Source organism: Thalia democratica, chromosome 4, assembly GCF_965202585.1.
Source record: "Thalia democratica chromosome 4, ktThaDemo2.hap1.1, whole genome shotgun sequence".
Classification (NCBI taxonomy): Eukaryota; Metazoa; Chordata; class Thaliacea; order Salpida; family Salpidae; genus Thalia; species Thalia democratica.
Window position 1 is genome coordinate 58,112,675 of NC_139168.1, and position 24,403 is coordinate 58,137,077.

The window sequence follows — 24,403 nt, forward strand, 5'->3', positions numbered from 1 at the left end:
ATGGCTTGACTTGTTGACAGTTGCAGGTGGCTTGACATGTTGACAATTGCAGGTGTCTCGTTGCATGTTGGAAGCTGCAAGTGTTTAGGCATGTTGGAATGTGCATGTTGGAATCTGCAGGTGTCTCAGCACGGTTTTAATAGCCAGCTTACATACTCACCTGTTTTTGCACACGGCAATTAATGAATACAAAATTTTATTTATTTTGCCTTTGTCAATCAAAAAATATCGAGTAGAATTTGAAATATAAATTAGAGAACTGTTGTTATTATTTATTTGAAACTTGTCTTTTGAAAGGAATTTTTAATTAAAAAAGTTTTAAAACTTATTCTAATGCATGCATCGACATATGGACTATTGAAGTGAAATAAGTATAATTTCACATAAATTTCCAACAATGATAACTTAAACATAAAATAAAAGTTTACTAAAACTACTACACTAAAACAAGCTAAAAATAAGTAAAACTAATAAACCTTTGCTTTAGTTTACCAAAGAATAAATTTCAATTAGAAAAGTTTTTTAAAGATTCGTGACATTTGTAAAATAAAACTTAAAGGAATATAATTTAAGATCATAGTCAAAATTTGTACGTGTTTTTGTGCGTCTACGTATTTATGTTGTTTTTTTGACTTTAAACCAAGTCGAAGTCATCTTAAAATTGACTTCTCCTAAAAAATTAAATAAGCAAAGGTTTTATGATTTTTTTTACTTAAAAATAAACTTTAATTAACAATAAAAATTTTTTGGAGTTTAATTTTAGATTAAGTTTTTTTAATATATTTTATACAAAAAAATAAAGATTTGTATAATTTCTATTTGAATAAGATTTATTTAAGCACTGACGAGGTCTTTGACCGAAACTTAGTTTGTAAAATAAATTCTTGAGGTATAAATTCATTATTTCTCCTCCAGTAGTTGAGATCTCTTTATTTGTTTTATTAAAACCAAAACATATAATATTTAAATATAGTTTTAAATTGATTTGATTTTTCTAAGTTTATGAAATTAAAACTCAACTTAGTTTAATTTATTTTAAACACATTTCTGTATGGATAAAGTTTTAAACTGTGCAAAATGTCGTCAGTGCAAAAGTGACGACTTGTTCAAAATCAACGTCATACAAAATTGATATTCGACCAAAAGTGACGCTTCGTGCAAAAATGTAACTCGTATGAAAATGACGCTGTGCAAAAAAAAGTTCTTTGCGAAAGTGACGAACAACTTGGATGGGAATTGATTCGGGTTGGAATTAATCGGGTAGGAAATGATCGGATGGGATTTAGTTCGGGTGGTATTTGATCATGTGGGATTTGATTCTGGTGTGAAATGGTTTGGGTGGGAAACGTTAGTATACCATGTATAAAAATAAGATAAAACAAAAAAAAACACAAAGAATAGTTGACATATATATCTAAGGACTATTTGAGAATTTGAAATATTATAATACTATTACTGTTAACTTTAATCGAAATTGTTCAATTTTTCTGCAAGAAATTAATTCTTTAGAAGATTGTTTCACTTTTCAACTTAATGCAAAAAAAATATGTTACATTGTTATTGAAATGATGTCTGCATGTAAACTTTAAGTTTTTACCTCTTATAAAAAGATTAATTGTATAAGGTTCAATAACGGATTGTAATCTAGTTTCACTATTAACTTGTTTGAAAAAGTAATGAGGTCGGATTTAGATCTAAGATTTTACTCTAAAGATTCATTAATAAGTTTGTTAGTCTACCAAGGTAAGATGTATAAAGAATTTTGCAGCGGTTGAATATTAATCTGGTATATTTTCTTTGGATATATTCTATACGATTAATACCTTTTTTAAATTTGGAGACCAGATTGGTGTATTGTATTTCAACTGAGGACGAGTGTATACAGTATGCAACTTTTTAAGGATGATTACATCCGTAGATTTTAAACTTAAAAAGTATTAGTTGAAGCTATTCGATAAAAGTAAATAATATGGTGGTTCCATTTTTTAGTTTTTAGTAATAAAAACTCATGAATCCTTAAACACTTTAGTAGAAGAAAAATTTATATTTTTTATTTAAAAATCCAAAGTAAAGATATATGTTTTTTGAATAACTGGAACATGAAATATACAGGAGTTTCAGTTTTCTTTTTTTTTATTAATAGTAAATTTTATTTAAGGGTTTTTGTAAAGTTGTGTGAGAATGGCTAATTTTTTTTCTGTTGTGAGCTTATAAATTATACTAACAAATTTAGTTGCTTCTGTGAAAGAAGCTATATCGGACAAACTTCGAAGCATTTCAAAATTAGAATCATAGATAATTTACCTGCCTGCGTGTTGAAATTAAAAAATAAATTAAGACAATAGCAACAAAAACGCTGCTAAAAGATCCTCATTTAATAAATAATAAGTTTTAGGAATTATAATATATTTAGATTTAAAATAATTAATCAATCTTTTAGTGTTTTCGACCTTGTTAAGAAAGAAGCTATTTCTATGAAAAAAAAAAAACAGAGTTGTGCAAACAAAAATAATTTGATTATAAAGTGTATCATCTAATTAAATTAACCATTTTGATTCCTTTAATAGTATTTCAGTGATATTTAGTGATTGCTCTACATTTTTATTGATTTTTTATTACTTTCATTGACTACTTAGTTAGTTTAAAATTTTGTTGCTTTTGGTAAAAAATTGTTCATAATTTTATGTTATATTTATTTTTAACATTATTTTCTTAAGATAAGTAAAGAAAAATATACTTAATTGTCTCAAAAAAAAACCTATAGAAAGTGTTATTTACCTATACCTAATTAAAAGCAAAGCCTTATGTATGAAATTTTAAATATGTTTAGTTTGTGCGACGTTTACAAAGACAAAAATTTTTAATAAAACTTTTGATTAGGCATAATAGAAAACTAGTTTTCCAGACAACTTTTTTTTTGTTCAAAATTTGGTTTATTTGGTTACAGTAACATTGGTTTAGTCTAGGTTTTAGCATTTTCTATCTGGGTACTTTTTAAGATTATTCTTTAAGATTACTGTTTTGAATTAAGTTCAGAATATTTACAAACTGTTTTTTAACCTTTTTTTTTAGCATACAAATGTAAAAAAATAGTTATAGGTGTTTTTACTTTAGCAGAAAAAAAAAAGTATTTAAATAGTAAGCTAAGATAACTGTTTCAAGCAAACTTAAGTTAAAAAATTTCTTTTGATTTTTTTTTTGAGGAAATCGAAGAAAAAATTTCTTTTTTTTTGCAAATGTTGCTTGCTTACTATTATTACAGTTTTATACTTGGACAAGTACTCAGAAAAAAAAAGTATATTTTAAAATAGAAAGAAGTTTGTTGTAGTTTATATTATTAATGTTTAAATTATTATAGTTTTTTTTTCTCATTAAAAGCATAAATATCACAGTACTTATCTTCATATTTTCATTTATAAAAGTTAAGTTCTGTTATTGTAAAAATAACTTCTTTAAAATTCTTAAAATTGTTTTTAGATAGTTTATTTAACTATTCAAATGTAAAATTGTTTTTCTGTTCAAGTTAAATTATTAAATAAAATAAAAATTAACTTTTTAGCACAAAATACTTATAAAAAAACTTTTGTAAAAATATTTCAGTGTAACACATTTTACTTTCTTTAAAGAAGTTGTAACCTATAATTCAAGTATTCACACGTTTGTTATTAGTGTTGTTTATTTTCTTTTAAAAGTTAATTTAAAGTTACATATATTTTTTAGTTCTTATTTTACTAAACAATATTCATAGTACATTATTAAACATAAGATTCAGTTAATTTTCGTTTAGTTTTATTTTCTTTTATTTTTCTTTTCGTATACTAATAAAACTCGTTAGAATTAAAACAATCTAAATAAACAAGCGATAAAAATAAAAATTAAAACTATACTTAAAAATAAAAATTAACAAGAAACTAATTACTTTAAAGTTACTAATATAAGGATTTAAAAAGTCTAGTTTGGTAAACGAACTTTTTCTGCTTCCATAAACTGGGCCTTAAAGATTGAATACATATAAGGCTTTAAGGCCCAGTTTATGCAAGCAGAAAAAGTTCGTTCACCTAACTAGACTTTTTAATTTCTTATATTAGTAATTTTAAAGTAATTAGTTTCTTGTTAAATGTTATTTTTAAGTATAGTTTTAATTTTAATTTTTATCGCTTATTTATTCAGATTGTTTTAATTCTAACGACTTTTATTAGTATACCAAATTTATTTAGCACAAGCACTTATTTAATTTTTAACATTTGATTATTACGTCATTTTATATCTTAAAACTTTAAACTTCAGTATGATTTTATTTCAATTTGTATTCATTCCAATTCAGTAAGAAACTATTTCTGATGAGCCTTATTACGAAAGTACTTAAATAAATTTAAAGAAAATGAAATGTATTCTGTTTTATATCTTAAATAAGTTATGCACCGGAAAAAAGCTGTTCAAGTTTTTCTTTTCGTTTAACTAATTTTCTATTACTAAAGATTTTAATGATAAAAAACTATGCGTAGTAGCTCTTAAGAAACTTTATAAGCATGTGGTGTACGACTCGATAACCGAAAGGTTTTTTCGTACATCAGGTCCTTAGACCAAACTTCGCTTTTTTTATCGTTAAATAAACAATATATATATATATATATATTTATTTATATAAATGTATAGATTTGCAAAAAAAGCTATTAAATAATTTCTTTTCGGTACTAACTTTATATAAAATTTGAGACAACAATTCATTTTGCAGTATATTTTATTTTTGTTAACTAAAAATTTTTCAATCTACCCTTTTCAATAGTTTTTGTAGATAACTAAATAGATTTTTCTAAAATAGTAAAATTAATAAAATTGTAAGATTATGCGTCATAATAGGTAAATAAAATTACATGTACTAGGCGATGCTAATATAAAGTTGTTTAACAAAATTTAAAGTATAAAGCTTAAGTACTAGAAATTGAAAGTATTAATAGCAATTTTAATAAGAGGAAACCGACTTATTTAAACTTTCTTAAAATAAAATTAAACAACAAAAAACAAAAAACGCTACTAAGTTTTGTTTTTTGTTGTTTAATTTTATTTTAAGAAAGTTTAAATAAGTCGGTTTCCTCTTATTAAAATTGCTATTAATACTTTCAATTTCTAGTACTTAAGCTTTATACTTTAAATTTTGTTAAACAACTTTATATTAGCATCGCCTAGTACATGTAATTTTATTTACCTATTATGACGCATAATCTTACAATTTTATTAATTTTACTATTTTAGAAAAATCTATTTAGTTATCTACAAAAACTATTGAAAAGGGTAGATTGAAAAATTTTTAGTTAACAAAAATAAAATATACTGCAAAATGTATTTTGTCTCAAATTTTTATAAAAAAGCTATTATGTTTCTATGATGAACTAGCTATACTAACTTATTGATTTACAAGTATACTTTAAAAAATGATGTTTTACTCTGTTAATTAAAGAGGTTATATGAGATCATCAGTTACAAAAAAGCTAAAAGCAAAATAAACTTCTGGGAAAACATTAAGTTTTAATTAAAGTTTACAAATATATCTAAACGCTTATAAAAAACAAATAACTTATAAAAAACGGTAAAAAAGCTTAAGTATACTCTGAACAAAACTACTAAAGAAATGTGTTAAGAATGTATATAAATTAAAGGTAAGTAAAATACTATTTTCACTAGTTATATAGTTTAATTATAATAAGACTATTAAAGCCTTATTTACACAAACATTAACAAACAGTTTTATCTACTGAACACAATTGTAAAATTTTTTTTTTATTTAAAGAAAGCGTTAACTTGAAAGCTATACATTAACTGACAATTAAATAAAAATTCAAGTTTAAGTTTTGTTGTTTGGCTCTGAAATATACATTTTAATAAAAAAATTATATAACACTTATAATTCAATAAAAAGAAATTGAAGCCGTTACGTATTTTTTGAAACTACTTATACTGTAAAACAAAGCTAAATATAGTTCGATTAGGCTTGAATTAAAACCCTACAACCTGAAAATTTTTTATTTATCATATAAATTTTATTTTTTGATAATTAATATTAAAGTTTAGAACACTCTAAGTATAAAAGTTTGCAATAATTAAAATTTGCTGAATAACTAAGTTTGTAAATAACTTAATCTATGTTGAAAATAGTAGTTAAAATAGCTGTATTATTAAAGTTCTACCCTTTGAATTTTTGACGTAAGTCATTCTACTTCCTTATAAATGTTTTAAAAATTAAACGAAATTTTAAAAAACTGTTTTAAGACATATTATATGAAAGATAAAATAAAATAAGCAATATTTGTCTTTGCTAGAACAAGTACATAGTTACTTAAAAACTTACAATGACAGTAAAACATTTCAACTTACTTGAAAAAAACTCGTTATAAATAATGTACAGTTGCTCTACTATAATTTTTTTCCTAAAATTAATATGAGACTTTTACGTTCTTAAATTAAAAAATCATAGTCTATTGATATTCTGTCACCAAAAGTTTAGGTTTGAGGTTATAAAGAAAGTTTCAAGAATTTTTATTCTAGAGAAACATTATATAAACAACTAAACTTATTATAAAGGTAGAAATTAATCATAAAACTAAAAAAATACATTAATTAATATTCTAAAAAATAATGTCAACTACAGTCTTCTTTTATATAAATATTTCGGAGTTGCTTAACTATCTTGAATCGTGTCCTTTGAGTATTTAAGTTGAGTACTATAAACATTTAACATTTAAATTTCTAGTTTTTCTTAATTATGAAAAAAAAAGTTAGAAAAGTAAAGTTACGAGATTTAATTATGTAAAGTAAGAAATTTGTCAGTTTTCAAACAAGAAGTTTGTGAATTAAAACTTTAGCAGAACTTTAAATAGTTTCGAAGTTTATTTTTATCGTGTCGTAAAATAATGAATTCAAGAATTTTAAGAGTGTTCATTTTGATTGTTGTAGATAAATCTAGAACAGAATTTCCTAAACTCCTTTTCATAATCACCCAGTTAAACCTATATCATCCACTCATTAAATACCACAGAATATCTAGTGCTAATTTTAATTCTTTAAAACATTGTGCCTAAGACTTATTTTTTGCTTTTTAATACAAATCTCAGAACATCAAGTGTAAATTATTTGTTGCCACTTTACTAGCATTCGCCTCTGAAGATATGTATCGCCCCCAGTTTCTTAAATCTTCATCTAAATCCCACAATATCTAGTGTAACTTTCGAGTTTCCCGTGAATCCTATATAACAATTTTATTGCTATCAATTTAAAAATCTTAAACATAGATAGTAGGTTAACTGCCTTACTAGTTATTGCGCCCCCTTATTGCTTAAAGTTTTGAAATTGTTCACTTCCGCTTCTTTAATAACTATTGTCTAAAAAGGGCGATACTGCCACTTTAGTAAAACTCTTATATAAAGCTTTTTGATTACTTTTTACTTCTTATGTTTGAAAGTTAATCTAACGTTTTCATTAAATTAACCTGTTTTAAATCTATTCCTTTCGATTTTTTTATTATTTTCATTTTTGTAAGTTTTTGATGTCTCTCAAACAACATTGCTTATTAAACATAGACGTTTTGTAATTACTGAAATACTTAAACTGCGTCTAAAAAAATGACCTCTGCTTTAAGTTTTTAACTAAAAATGTTCTTTATGATCAAATTATGTGATAAATTTAAAAATTAAGACGTACGCATATAGGAATACATATAAAAAGTTAATAATACTATATCTATATTTTCAACTTTGTTTGTAAACTTAACACTTTACAAAACTTAAAACTAATTCTTAATATATATAATCAATAAGCAGAATTAGTTTGAATAAAATACATTAACTAATTTATTGAAGTATGAATTTACTAGTAATTTTAACTGTAAGGTTTAAACTGCATAACTACTAAAAATAACTTTTGTCAGTAACACGCAAAAAAAGCACTCGAAAATATTTGGTTCAATGACCTAGTGTACACAAAAACCTTTCGATTATCGAGTCGTACACTACTTTGATACAGTTAACGTCATGTCAAGGACTTTGAAATTTTTTTATTATTTACTTTATTATTTATTTTATTAATATTTTTTCTATGTCGTTATACAATTATTTTTCATAATTCAAGGTATTTTAGCGTGCATTACATTTCTCAAATCGGTTCTTTTAATTCCTAAAAGCAGTGATGCGTCTTCATTCATTAGCTTTTCATCCACTCGAAGCAGCTTTTGTCTATGAAGGGTTTTTATATAAGACTGTCGATCATTGCCTGTAGTGAGCTGCCATTGATGAAAATTTAGATTTTTAGGAAAAAAATGTTTCTTTTGCTGTTGTTGATTCGATTTAAAATAGTACAAATTTCGGTTGAATTTAGGTAAGCCATTATCCCAATGGTCATTTTTTCTCCACATTTTGGCTAAGGGGTGAGTGATGTAAATTATGTTCGCAGTAAATGATGCTTCCTGTTTTTATATTAACTTAAATTCCAAGTTTATCAAAATAAAAATGTATAAAAGCAAATCAATAAAACACATTATTTACTCAATACATATACTCTTATAGTTATTTCGGTAAAAGATGGTTTACTATAATTTCTAAAATTACTTGTTTTGGTGAGGTTCCATTAACACCAACAATTCTGTTGCACATTCCAAATAAACGCTGTTTGTTGCTATGCACGATAACATTAAAGTATGCGAAGTTGTTAAGGCCGCAATGAAACACTACAGCTGCATCACTATAACCATATAACCAATTACGACGAACTGTTAAGTAAGCATAGTATTAGTTTGGTTTGGCTAAGTTTTTCTGAAATTTTAGGTTTATCTGGTAAGATGTTTTTGAATATTTTTTTTTTAATTCTCAAAGTTTAAGATATTTTAATGTAAGTTACTGCAATAAGTATGAAATTGGTATTTCTTTTAATACTTTTTTTATTTTACGATGCTTTTTGTAAAGGTTGTAGGCTTTAAATACTGTAAGATAAAAAAAAACTATGGGTTAATGTAATCGCAATCGTGTAGTTGTTTATGTAATAACAATTAATTTAGCTAATACTTAATCATTTGTCAAGTAGTTTCTTAAGTATTAGTACAAAAAGTTTATATACTGTAGAAATAAGGGATAGTTCATTTTCATTAACAACTTAATTATCAGTTTGATTTGTTTGTTTAGTAAATAAAATCGTTTTAGTATGTATGACACATTAGTTATATGATATTGATTTTTATATATTTTGTATGTTTAGTTCTAGTTTTATTTAAATTACAGTTTTATTTCTTTATTATACTTGTGTACATAAATGTATTTGTAAACACATTGTGTATAACAGCACTGACATATTTAGATTTTTTCAACTCTTATAACAGTAACTTTAATATACAGTTTATTTACGTACATAAACTTCATAGGGGCGTCGCGTGGGGTGGGGTGCACAACCGCAATTGCACCACCTTAAAATTTTGAAAGAAAAAATTAAGTATCTATAACTTTAAAGTTGTTTTTTAGAATAAAACCTCTTATAAAACTCCAATTTAGACAACGATAATTTTGCTCACTACACTACCGCAAACTCTTCGCTGACTGCCGCAACAGAAATCAAAAAGCAAAGTTACTTTAAGAACTACCGCAAAATCAATATCTTGCGGTAAATAAGCTAAACAGTACATACTTAAGTATCATTCCACAAGCTATTGTAAACAAAAAATGAAAACAAAGCTAAGCTACTGCTAAGGTTTATAGTGATGTTAATGTACCCACATTATTTTTCTTTTTTAAACAGACTATTTCTATTAAAATAACAATAAAAGAACAAAAATTATCATAAGTTAAATATAAGTCTATAAAAATAAATAAAAAACCTAAATTAAAGTCTTAAAAACATGATTAGTTTTTTTTATGTGCGACAATAACTTAACTATAATTGATTATTGTTATCATAAAGTCAATGAAATATTTAACTAAATGACATATATATGTAAAACTTGAGAGCTAAAAGAAAATTGTTAATAAAAAAGAATTCAGATTTATATTAAGTAGCAATTATTATAATTGAAGCTGTCACATACTTAAATAAAAAATTAGCCTTAATTTTAAACTCTGGTGTGACCCACCCAAGAAACTTAGATTACTTTAAGTAGTTTAAAATTTTAGGAAACCTTAGTCTATTTATTATGACTTTTGATTTTATTTTCTCATACACAAAGCAATATTTTTAGATAAAAATGTTGAAACATGGTTGCCTTGCCACATACTCAGTATAACTAAGAAAGTATACAAAAAAAATCAAGATGACCCAGGATAGATCAAGACAGACTAAATTAAAAAAACTCAGGCTGACTAATGCAGTTTTTGTTTTTGATTTAAAAATAACAACCTTATTCATAGTTGGAAAATAAGTGTTTTACCCCTATGGCCAATTGAAAACTAACTAACCTACTTTTTACTGCTACATATTTAACAACTATCTTAAGATTTATTAAAAAGTTCAAAAGCTTCACCAACTAAACTATAAAAAGTTGAGTTCCTGAAAAAATGACTGTCATCAAAACTAAATACAAAAAAAAGACCTTAAGAAAGACTATTGAAAAAATATCGAAACCCTAAAAAAATATTGAACTTAAAAACTCCAACAAAAAAACATTAAATTAAAAAGTATAAATAAACGAAACTCTCAAATTTTGTAAAACATTTTATGCAAAATAGTGAAGGGCAAGGGGGGTGAATAAAGCATTTTTTTACATGTTGTTCTTATTTTAAATTTTTTAAAAAAGTTGATAATTACTTTTTATTAAACTTAAAACTTCAAATTGACTTTTTAGATACAACCGGTTGTAGTCAAAGAGTATAATGGGTCTATTGTAGAGGAGCAAACTAAAACAGAACAAAATACTATTTTACTAAAAACCTATATTTACCTTAATTTTTATAGTAATTGTTTTCAATTTTTTTCATCCTAATCTTTATAAAATTTTATATTTTTGTTGGAGGGAACTTTCAAATTTTTAAGTAAAAAATGAATTTTTATAACAAAAAAAATTTTTTTTGTTACTTTTGTCAAAACTTTTTTTTATTCTTATTTTAAAAATATATTTTTGCAAGTTGTTTTATATCATAAGAGAAGATTTTGGATGCCTTACTTATAAAATAAAAAAGAAGATACGTATTTAGTGATTTTATTTATTTGTTCTTTTAGTTTTTTTTTCTTTCAACGAAGATTGTTTTGTACTCTTTGATTATGAACCACCTTTTCATATTTCAAAAAATGTTAACTTTTGAAAATTCAGTAAATAGTAAATAAAACAAAATTAATACCTATTTATACTGTAAACAAGCTAAATCAAGTTATTTAACATAATTAATGCTCAAATACTTTAATAAAATAATTTATTAATATTTAATTAGTCTTTTACACAGTTGCCCTGTTTAAAAGCAAAAATGTCTGAATTATATTAAATGTTTACTAAAAGTTGATATAGCTAAAAACTTTCTGTTAATCAAGCTTAAATACATAACTAAAATATCATTATTATAAAAAAAGCACAATATGGAAGTAGACAAAAAAAAATACAATTAGTTAATTACACTACAGTCATAAAAACTATTCTGAGAATTCGAAGATTTATTCAAAGTGTTTGAAATAAAAGTTTCAGATACACCTGAGTTTTATAAAAAAGTCTTAAACAGGTATAACGTAGTCTGAGTTTTTAAAATTTTAAACTAGCCTGTTTGTTTGGCAACCCTGTTTAAAATAAAGTTCACAAAATAAAGAAATATCAAAGTTTATTAACAGTAAATTAGTTATATAACTAAAAAAATAATATAATTCAGCTTGAATGGACAATTAAGTTTTTAAACATTTTTAACAAATGTATAAAAATTCATTAAGCTATTAATAAAATTATAAAAACCTATTTTTATTGAGCATTATAGCAATTTTTTATCTGCAGTAAAAATATTGCATTTAAAAGAAGCAATGTGAATTATAAGACGAGCTTAAAGAACTACAATACGCTAGTTTGGAGTTATTGCAAGAAACGAAAAAAATCGCTAAGTCAGTTTCAACAAGGCACATGATTATTTTCAATAACTAAATACTGATCAGAAAAAACTGTTAAAGAAAGTTATAAAGTAGCAAAAGTAGTTACAAAAAAATTATCGTTTAGAGCTGAAAACTTATTTAATTAGTTTGTGTTGGCGTTAGTAAAATACTTTTGTTTATTTCTTCAATATCAACAAGGAGTCGTGTTTAGGAAATTTCTAAAGATTATAAAGCCGTATAAACCAAATTAGGACTTAAATAAATCTGTTAAGATGAGAGAACTGATACAACATATATTGCTCATTTTAGAGTTTTTATTATAGGTGGTTATACTAATTTTGATATTTTAGAAGAATTTCAAGGTTTAGTTCCAATACAAAGCACAACAATAAGTAAAGACATTTAAAAACAATGGTGCAGTGCACCAATATAAAGTTTTTAAAAGTTCAACTTTTTGCTTCTATTTTTAGTATAAAATTAAGGTAAAGGTAAAAAAAACTGTCTTATATAACATAGAAAAATTTGAAAGATACTGTTATACTACTTTAAATGTGTTTTTTAATAAAAAATACTTATATGGTAGATTTTTTGTGTCGAATCGAATTTTCATTACTTTACATGTAAAAGTTGTTTAAAATTCAAGGTTTTTTTTTGATAATTCTCAAATTCAAGTCTTTTTTAGATTTTTTAAGTATAAATTATCAAATTCCAAGCTTTTTCGGGATTTTTTTGGCAGCACTAATTGTTCACACTTATATGTATACAATTAATATAAATAATAATTTAAGTTATATTAGCTGCAAGACTTAAAATTTAAAATATAGTTTCATTTAAACCAACACTGTGCATTGAACAAAACATACATCATAAATTAATTTACCACTCTTTAAAGCAAAAAAGTCAGCCCGAGTGACCAAAACTAGCCTGATATTTTAGCATACAAAAAGAAATTCAAGCCAAAAACTGAAAAATGACTAAATTGGCCTGATATTTAAAGTCTTCAAATAGTCATAGTCTGAATGTGTAGAAGTTTTTATTTGTTTATTTGATCGAATTTAAACTATTAGGATTAATAAATTTACAAACTTAATAAATTACCATTTCTCAATCTAGCTTGTATTAAATAGGTAGTTCCAAAAAACAGCAACTGTTTATATTAGTATTCAACGCATAAAAATTAATTTTTTTACCCAAAAAACATTGTTTGAAAAATTAAAAAAGTACAAAAACTATTTTAATTTATGTCATATATATTATTTTAAAAGTGTCTGTACACACTTAGATATTAAATGTAGAAACAATAATGTTAGAAAATTAGGCATAAACTAAATTTTATCTCGTTAAGTATTAAATAAAAAGTGGTTTAAAACATGAGCATCTTTGTTCATTGGTGTGCAAAAGAACAAATTTAAAATGCAAAGAAAACTTCTAAAAAATCAAAGGTGTGAAAACCAAAATATAATTAACCATATTTCTTATTATTATGTTATTTTGAATAATTTTGTGCACACTAAAATATAACATTTAGTAATAAAACATCTGTTATAGAAACTTAGTTATAAAAAACGTGTAAACAAACAAAACTGTAAAGAAATGACGTTTTAGTTAAATACTGTAAATTACTTTTGTACAAAACGGAAAACATTTGCATTTAGTTTATTTACTAAATAAGTATTATACAACTATCTTACTAAATCAAAGCACTCTTTCCACTCTTTTTTCAGAAAATATTTTGCTGTTATAAGAAGAAAGTTATTATGAAATTGAGAAAAAAAATACCTAGTGGAATGCTAACTTGTCTATTTCACGTGTTTAGTCTAAATCATTAAAGTCTTTTAGTTCTTTTAAAATGTTATACAGACAAAATTTATCATACAATATTAGCTTAAAATATATTTTTGCTCAGCGGGCTAAAATTTACATGCTCGCGGGCCGCAAAATTTTCTTTCGCGGGCCGCATTCTATTCAAAAAAATAACGTGCTCGCGGGCCGCAGATTTACCCTTTGCGGGCCTCATTTGGCCTGCGGGCCGCAGTTTGCCGACACCTGATCTAGACAATGAACAAAAATATTAAATAAAGTAATTAATTGCTTTTATATAACCTAGGTTCTACGTTTTTAATATACGTACTGTAAATACTTCTTTTAAGTACAAGTATACAAAACAGAACATTAAAAGAACAACAACAAAACTTAATAACCATTGTATATTAAATAAAGTGAATCGTGTCATTTTCAAAACCTGTAATAGAAGAAGCTGCGGTATCTGTGTAAATAGCTTTTCCCCCATGGTGATAACCATAACCGTCATGAATTACATTCTCTTCAATCAGAGTATGTAGATGACACATTGATAAATCCTGTTTAAATATGTTAGAGTTGCTTGGTTTTTTTTTTTTTTGATACCGAAATGTATTAAATTTGTTAATAAAAAGTTTAGTTTACTTAATAACCAATACTGTTATTTTATATATAGACTTTAAGAAGTTTTAACTTCAATAAAGTTACTAAATGTAATCTATGTTTATGTAACTAAAGCATTCTAAGTCTAACTTTTCTAACTTTTTAATTATTTAATAGTTTTAATTTTCTAAAGCCCAAAAAAGTTAATTAAACTCTGTTTCCAAATAATAACGAACTAATGTGCTTCCACAATCTTCTTGATTCGTTGAAACGTATATACCACCAAAATCGTTTAAAATATTTTTACCATAATCGTATATGTGATTTTGTCTGATTTTGAATACGTAATCATTTTTGACAAAACTTTTATTGAATGCTTTCTGCCATCCGACCTGTGTTTAACGTCTACTTTTAGAAATTTTTCATTGTTACATTTAAAAACAAATACATACATGTTTAACAAAAAATGCATGACAAAACTACTTATGATTTAACTATATTTTAGTGAAATGTTAGTTTTTGCATAACTTATAAAACTTATTAGAAACACTACCTTAAAAGTTGAGATAACAAGTAATAAGAAAAATTTTTAAGCTAAATTTAATTACAAACTATCAAGTAACATATTATGGGAACTTTTAAATAATGTTTAAAAATAGAATATAAAATATTATACTCTACTACTATTTTAGTATTAAAGCCGTATCTTAGCTTTGAAAAGTCCATTGGATTCTCTCCAGCAGAATAATTTATCAATATAAATTTAATTCAGCTTTAACTAAACACGCGTATTTATAACATTATTAAATAACAACAGACTGCACCCTATGTCCATCGACAATAGTTTCAGAGACAATTTTAAACTAGTTTTAATGTTACTATTATTCATAAGGCAAGCATGATTAAGGTCGTGATAAACTGTTGTTTTAGTCTAACAAAACAGGATTAAGCACCTTAAGACTAAAGCAACCGTTTGTATTAAGATAAAGAAACGTAAAAACTGTTAATAAACTATAAAGTTTTAAACTTGTTAAACAGTTAAGAACTTCTTGCAAACCAAACTATTTTTGTGAATTAACATACCTGAATTCCAGCGTATGTAGTTCTCGAGATTCGATTTGATACCACATTTATATTACTGACTCCTCGTACATGAATACAACTAGGCTATAAACTAAAACTATTATAAATCAATAATAATTAAAACGCTATGGAGCTTAAATTAAAATTTAATCCATTATAAAACTTATTAGAAAACTTACATAGTTAAAAAAGTTACTTAGGTCAAATAAAAAGTTCACAAGCCTAAAAAATTTTAATACCGTTTTTTCTTTCATTAGAATAATATTGGTTAGTCTTTTTACTAAAATAAGAATCAAATTTCACACATTTACCTAGGAAAGTTATTAAATTTTAAATAAACACTGCCATTAAAAATAAGTATAAAAGTCTAGTGCATATTACTTTCAAAAATAATAATTTATCACTTTAAAATATTTTCAGCTTGTTTCAGGCTTAATTGAATTTTGATAGTATTGCTATCCCTAACAACAATCTCAAGTAATAAATTTTTTTACAGTAAATTACATAAAAAGTATACAAAAAGAAATCATACTCTATCTTCAAAAGGTTTTAGTTCGTTGTTTTGATGCTAAATATTTACCTATAAACTTAAGTAGCCTTAAGAAAGGATTAACGCTGTATCTTAAAATGCTTTTATGACTAATATAACGACTATGATTATCTATTATAAAACCTATTCTTCTACGATTTTTAAAAGTCACCAAAATTATCCTTGTACGTAAAATACAAAACAGTACTGAAAGACTTTTCTTATATTTTTTTATATAAATGTAAAATAATACTTGTTCAAATATTAAAAAATAACAATTAAATAGACTTTTAAATAAACATATAGAACATAGCTTAACTTTTATTAAAGACAATAAGTTTTTCATAAATTGTTAATAACTAACTTGCAGCAAGTTTATAGTACCGCACATATCGAACTTGTTCTGTTTTATTACTACATTTCTTGTGGCAAACTCATGAAATGGTTTATCGTTGTACTCTAATACAACACCTTTGTATCCAATATTTTCAAATAAATTATTTTTTATCTGCAGTAAATAATTATTTTTTAAATCTTCAGAAGATGAAGAGCTCAAAAAATGTTTTTAGGCGACTGTGTAGTCGAACAATGCTTTTAAAAATTTACCAGACAATTTAGTAATTTACATTTTTATTACTTAAATTTGTACTAGTTAAAAAAAAACTTTTTAATTTGTTCTACATATTACAAATTTATTTAAAATATAACCTCTATATTGAATGAACTATCTATTGATATAGCATTGTGGCCAATTCTTTTAAATTCGCAACCATATATTTTAATATTTTTGCAAAATAGAAACTGTAAAACAGCAGGTTTTGAATTATAACCGTAAAAATTTTGGTCCCCACTGAACTCAAAGCTCAAACCTTCAAACCTGATTTTTGAAGCTCCTTTAACTGTTTAAAAAGAAAATTAAAAACATTTGAAAAATAAACATTTAAAGTTACACTAAAAATATTAAGTTAGTCTGTGTACAAAATAAGTAACCAAAAAAACTCAACGGTGTCACATTGAAAAAGAAGAATAGTTTGAAAGTCAACAAAAGCATTCAATTAGTTTATTTCAACAAGAACTGCAAAAAAAATACTTATATACAATTATAGTATTTACAATGTTTTTTAATTAGGTTTCCGTTTATTTTTACAATGTGTTCCTGCTTTTGTAATAATATTAAACATTTATCCTTATATAAATCCATTACAGTACAAGTACTAAGTCCATTAATAAATTAAATTTAGTCATGCAAACTATTTTTTACATCGTGTAAACTACGTAAACATTCAGTAAAAACAAAAAACGGTCATCACTCTACTTATTGTAAATATAAGAAAGCAATAAATAAGAAATTGCTAAGGTACTAAATTAATTAAAAACTTACTTTTGAAAAAGTTTGAGTTGTTTGCAATTATTACTTTTTTGTTTTCTAGTCCACCTTTAGGTAATACTATACTTAGGTACTTTGATTTGACATCACAATAAAACTCACCAATAGAGTCAAGTTCTGTGAATCAGCAACGTTCAAAACTATTAGTTTGTTATATACTTTTATAAAACTTGCAAATTTAAGTTAGATTTTAAACATGTTTTCAAATAAATAACTCATTTATTACATACAGATAGACATTTTTTTTATTTGTAGCTTTATAGCTTTAATGATTGAAAAATATATACTACAAAACCAACATGCCTTCATATGTATTTTTTATTAAATATCGCCATCCAGATCCAACAGGGTACTCGCCTATTGGGCGACGAAGCGGTTTTTTGAACAATATGCGCGAGTTTTCTACTGACTCAATTTGTGCCCTTTCAGCTAACCACGAGTGGAAGACTGTAATTTCTCCTCCTAAGTTTAATGACTCCGAATTTACTTCTGTATTGTTGTAATAAAATCCTAATAGGTTAGATGAAGGGCATCTTGACTGCATTAAGAAAAATATTGGTTCACAGTTAAGAATGTTCACAAAAAAAGTTAAAGCTTTTTTGTACATTTAAAACTATAAGTTTACGATATATCAAAAACAATGAAAGGTTATAAAAAAGTCATCAAAAACAATGCAATAGGATAAATAAATTTAACTTTTTGCTTTAAAATGTGTAAATACCTTTGTTTTACTACACATGATTATTTAGAGTTTTTACTTGTTAAACAGTTTTTGAACAAAACTTAGACAAAACCTGTTTTATTAAACTATTAATTTTACTACACAATTAAGCAAAAAAATTGTAATACTTTTAATTTTATTTTTGCTTACACTACTTTTTATTACTTTTTACTTACTTCTAATAAATCAAGCAAAATTTGTAAAATAGTTTTTAAAAAAATAAAGTTTAAACTTGTTTAAAACCACCACTTCCTTTTCTATCACAATCACTAGTAGGATGTAGAAGATCTTTTATTGTCAAATAAGGTCCTTCTCCGACAAAATTATTACCATTCCACTTAGTGTTTGGCTTTCTATACGTTTTTATTTTGGAAAATGCTAATATATTACTCAAAAATAGCCAATTTTTCATTTGAATTCTTATATTTAACAAAAGGTTTGATCATGCCAATTCGATCATCAGACCACAAGTTTCGGTAGACTGAGACCGGTTTCGTCCTTATTAGGACTCATCAGTCAGTCACAACCGAAAAACTTGTAGTCGTCAATCTACAAACGGTTTATCATGCTTTAGTACCAGATGTCTTGCCTAGTGGACAATGTTTTAAACGTTGCACGGCAAAGACAATGCTGACGTCACTAATCATTGCCAGCAAATGTTTGCTTCATGCGAAAGCATGATAAACCGTTTGTAGATTGACGACTACAAAATTTTCGGTTGTGACTGACTGATGAGTCCTAATAAGGACGAAACCGGTCTCAGTCTACCGAAACTTGTGGTCTGATGATCGAATTGGCATGATCAAACCTTTTGTTAAATTTGAGCTTGTCTCACGGCAAACGAAAGTCCGGACTTGTTCTGCAGACTTTCGCCGATTTTGTTGATTGAATTCTTATACGATATACTAATTTGTAAAAAAATTAAAAAATAAATTTAAGATTTTATAATCGTATTTATTAAGTTTTTTTGTAATATTGAAGATACTAAAAACCTCTAGTACTTTTAACAAACAAATGTTATTGAAATACACAAAACAAACTGAAAATTACCAACCTTGACCTTATTAAACGCTTTTTATCAACAAAAACGTGGTTCGAACAATTGATACCAATTTTAGTTCTATATTCCAAAACATTTGGTTGTATGTTTCTCCAACCAAAAAATTTATTTTCATTTAATACCATTCCTCCAAAAATTCTTGGCTTTTCGTGGCTTTCAGAATATTTTACAATTGTAAGTTGGCTATCCTAAAAAAACTTTACTCTGTAACTATTTATAAAACTTACATTGGCCAAATTTAATGCTACAAAAATTTATTTCAGTTGAGTATTAAGAAATAAAGTTTGTATGCAATTCTGGTTAATTTAGTTTAATTATCACAAAATATTTTTTAACCAGATTAAGTTAACCTGTTATAATTGAACTTAGAACACTAAATTACCCTATCATCCAAAATAATAGGATTTAAAATTAAATATGTTCCGCTTTTGACATGCAAAGTGACATTTTTCAGCTTGCGAGACTGTCGTATCCGCCTTATTTTGTATAGAGCAGCTTCAAATGTACGAAAAGGACCAAAACGTCTAAGGTCAGTATCAGGCGAAAAACCGAACCAATCGTCATTACCATGCACTGCATCTAAATAAAAATTTCCTCGATCCCATCCATCGAAACAAGCATCCTTGTGAACAAATGAAAGCAGCTAAAAAGTATCGATTGTTTAAATTTTTGACTTTGTCAAAAGCTCTAAACTTTCTTGATAACAATTAACATCCATATTAGGGGTTGGTAACTTTTTTAGCTGACGGTTCAAATTTACAAGAAAAAGTCTTTGCAGGCAGGATTGTTAAAAAATGTTGTTGCCGTCCACCTAATGTTTAAAATTTGTGCTAACAAGGAACTCTTTAAAAGCAAAATAGGAACAAAATAATCATTTACGTAGCACTATTGTATACTAAAGGTAATTAAAAGATTTTTTTTCTAAAGCTCAGCTTTATTTAATTTACACATGATATTTTCAAGCTGAAAAGTACGTCGCGGGCCGTACATTGTTGACCCCTAACTTATATAGTTATTTATCAAGTAAAACATTTTTTTAAACTTTCTTTGAAGTTATAACGTAAAATTACGTATATGTATATATATTATAAAACTTTGATAAAATTATAGTTTTTTCAAGTAGTTAATTAAAACATGAAAAAGTTACTTTTAATTTTTTTAATCACAGTTTAAGATCTTCATCTTTATTAATCAATAAAAACAAGTAAAATTAATTTGTTTAGTAAAATAGTAAAAAAACCACATTAAAGGTAATTCCCACATTAGTAGACTACAACTTGTCTGTTTACATAAAACTATAAAACAGTCCTTATCCTACAGGCTTGGTAAAATAAAAATATATCTATCGTTAACAGAACTATTTTTATACTAAAACAATAACTTTATTTTGATTAATTCATTTAAGTTTAAAAAAAATTGAGTTTATGAAGTAAGTAATAATTATTAAAATTCCAATCAAACATTTTTTTTTTCATAGATTGAAAAGAATATTTTGTTTTATTTACTCATTAGTAATAGAATTCAAAACGTAACAATAATGAAATAAAATAGAATAACTTTAGTAATTTTTTTGTTCTATTATTCTTTAAGTAAAAAAGAGATATTTTTCTACTATCGACCGTAATTTTTAAAACTAATAACTACTAAAACATCTTTTTTTTTAAAGTTTTACTTAAATAAACTAGATTAAAGTAAAATTTATTTGTATGTTTCTATGAATTAGAATTTACAAAAAATATATCTTCATTTAATATAAAAGCAACTTACAATTAAAAGAGCAGAATAAAAAACTCTCTTTTTCATTACTGGTTTGATAGTCTTAAGAAACTAAATAAAATGTTTGCAAACAAAAAATACAAAACTACCCGAAATTCATATCAATTACAAAATAACATGATACATTATCTACGTATGGAGTATTATATAAGTTTGCTATACGCATTTTTTATGCGGTGAAAACTTTAAGCTTTCTCTGAAAGAATGAAAAAAGGAAAACTTCCAATAAAGCTTTAGAATACTTTTTTACTTGCAAAATAAACGAAACATTAACATGTACCGAAATTTCAGGAATAACAAGCTTTTTAAATAACTTAACGCTTTTTTAATCAATGCTAATAGTAAAAAAAAAAGTGTTTTCATTTTATAGTTTAAATACTAAGAACTTTAAATGCTATGTTATATGTAAAATATTAAAGCTCAGTATTTTCCCAACTTCAAAAGCTTTAACAGTTATTGTAAAAAGAAACGGTACTTTTACTATTTTAAGTTTGTATTTATTATTTCATTTTGATATTAAAAGTATAAGTAAAAAAAGATTATCTGATCATAATGTAAAAATTAACAATAAGGTTTAATAAAAAACATCTTTTAACTTTTAACGTAAATATCTGATATCGCATCACAATTGTTAATTTAAAGTGATCAATTATAATTGAAAACATTTTTTTATGATATCTACTTTTGTACTATATTATACTAAAGTATTAATGTTTTTTAAAAGTTAAGTATATCGTTTACAAAATATAAATTTTTTTATCAATAGTTTGATTTTGTTTGCCATATTTAACTTTTTTCAAAGTTAGAAAATATCAGTCTCAAAATTTATCTTTGCAACGATAAAAGTTTTCTTGACAAAAGCGAGTGTGTCTTATCATATTTATTTTTATATGCCCCATTAATATATAACATTTTGTTATCTAAAAACAAGTTGAAACAAAAAACTATCTTGAAAAAAATATTTAAAAATACTATTGGTCACACGTCATTTAAAAAAACACTTAGAAGACTAAAATCTTAACAATAAATACCACAAATTGTTTGAAAATAACTAAGCCCAAGCGAGTGTTCAACAACGCTACAACACGAATCACACCAACAATACAAACATTGATCTCTGCCACCAGAGTGAACCCACAATCGTTGACAAGGCATATCAAACTAGTGTTGTAGTATATACATTAACCTTTAAAGACTTCCTTAACAAATTTTACTTTAATAACACTAATCAAAATTCAAAAATTATATAATACAATTGAAGCTTCAAAACAATGTATAGCTAAACTAAAATTTAATCTAAAACAAGTAAAAAATTTTTAAAAACTAGAAAATGGTAAATATACTAGTATGCATACTAATAAACCTACACAAGCTTTTTTTCCTTATTAACGAATCAAAACTAGCTAAATATAGATCAGTAAAAATATTCACAAAAGTAACTAAACCTGTTCTAAAATGAACAGAGACAAATACGAGCTAAACACAATTAGGCAACGTTCGCATGTAAAGCATATCACAGACTCAAATTGTTCTAAACAAAAATGCAATACTTTCTCATATGAAATTACCTTCCGGAGTTTCATTCCAAAGTTTATTGTTTTGTGAAAATAGTCTACTTTGTAAGCTATGTTTGATGTTATTTCCAGTTTTTCCTCTTAATACAACATTATTGTAATAAAGTATAATAGTTTGATTAAAAAGACTTTATGTATACCATTTGTTTTAATTTTATTAAATTTATCTAAAAATAAAGCAGTTATTAAGTATATTTTTCATCTTCTATATTCTAGAGACTTTGTGTCAGTTTAACTAATTTGTTTAATTTAGTATGTTAATATTTTACAACGATTACATATTTGACGTGAAATTTTCTCGGCGTTGATTGGATTTTTTTAATGTACTTTTAAATAGAGAAACTAAATGAGATAGTTGAACTCCAGCTTAAGACGCTCATGTACTTTAAATAGTTTAGTATGTGTGATAACCGTTCTAACTTAAAAAATAAATACTTGGTAAAATCGTACTGATTAAATGTTGTATTTGAACTGCCCTGGAAAAGACGTTAAAAGGTATCCGTGGTGTGAGACTCAATAACTGAAAGGTTCTTTGTACACCAAGTTCTAGGTCCAAATATTTTGAGCGTCTTTTTTATCGTTCAATAAACTATATATTTAGACTTAATAAGATCTTTCTATTTTAATATTTCAGATGGATAGATTCCTATTTCACTGAAAACTGTAACTGAGGATAATTTAGACTTAATTATTTAAAACTAAGGTTTAGTCTAAAATCAGTTTAAACTTTGTCTTTGTTATTTTAATTACATTAATCAAGTACAGTATTTGACATTTATTAGAATATAGTTATAGTTTTCTTGTTCTTAGCCATTATTTATCACAGTAGCCGATCATTTCAGACTCATCCATTTTAAACTTTTTCTTTTCCAACTTGATTATTTTAAACTTGACTGGAAATAAACACAACCTTTTAAAATTCATCAATTAAAACTTGATACTTTTAAACTCGATAATTCTAAACAAAACAACAGTAAATTTAATAATTAAAAACTTTTTGTCATTGTATGCTTAGTAGTTTAATAAGAAAAAGTCACAATTTATTGCAAAATTATAACAGCATAAGTTTAATTAAAATCAAAAGTAGATTTGGTCGGAATTTGTTCCACCTTTCTCTTTTACTACAGAACGATTCAAATTTATTTGTTATTTAAAAACACGTCGGAACGATATATTTTACATTTATTAAGTTCAGCTTAAGCTAAGTTGTAAATTAGTTTAGTTTATGAACTGATAAGTTTTAACTTTATCTTAAACGTAAAACAATCTAAGTTGTTTGTTTATATTATGGTTCAAAAAAAAACATGAGTAGAGTTTTTGTACTAGAGTGCACCAGGGGCGTGTCTAGACGGTTAGAATTTCAATTTTGAATTAAATGTTAGTATATATAGAGTTCTTACAAAATTTTCTTTTAAGTTTTAAACTATTTACAATTATATATCCATTTATAATATTTTTTTTTTCAAGTAATTTAATCTATAAAAATTGAAATTTCACTAAAAAGAATATTTAGACTTATCAGTTAAATTAAAATATCTTTATAAAAATTTATTTTTAGTTTTAATTATTTTATAATAATGTTTCCTGATAAAAAAATTGATTTTATATAGAGTAAGTTAGTTATGTCTGTAATATTTTGTTTTAAATAACAGATTTGAATTTTGATATACAATTTGTAAGTACATAACATTTAAATAAAATTTAAAGAGAACTTCAATTTTTATTTAAATGTTAGTATAGATAGAGTTCTTACAAGTTTTTCTTTTGAATTTTATATTCTTTACATTTATATATCTATTTATAATAGAAATATTTATTTTCAAGTAATTCAATCTAT

General features: G+C 24.9%; 1 protein-coding gene across 1 annotated transcript; it reads right to left on the reverse strand.

Moving 5' to 3' along the window:
- Window positions 1-8,096: 8,096 nt before the first annotated feature.
- LOC145834801 (uncharacterized) lies at window positions 8,097-21,116 on the reverse strand. Its single transcript, XM_082942313.1, has 13 exons — window positions 20,984-21,116; window positions 19,599-19,859; window positions 19,211-19,404; window positions 18,389-18,509; window positions 17,739-17,973; window positions 17,430-17,552; window positions 16,757-16,947; window positions 16,413-16,556; window positions 15,520-15,603; window positions 14,673-14,828; window positions 14,276-14,393; window positions 8,598-8,758; window positions 8,097-8,455 (listed from the first exon to the last, which is right to left on the reverse strand). The coding sequence occupies exons 1-13, from the start codon at window positions 21,017-21,019 to the stop codon at window positions 8,117-8,119; spliced, it is 2,163 nt and encodes a 720-aa protein (XP_082798439.1). The 5' UTR covers window positions 21,020-21,116; the 3' UTR covers window positions 8,097-8,116.
- Window positions 21,117-24,403: the final 3,287 nt, after the last annotated feature.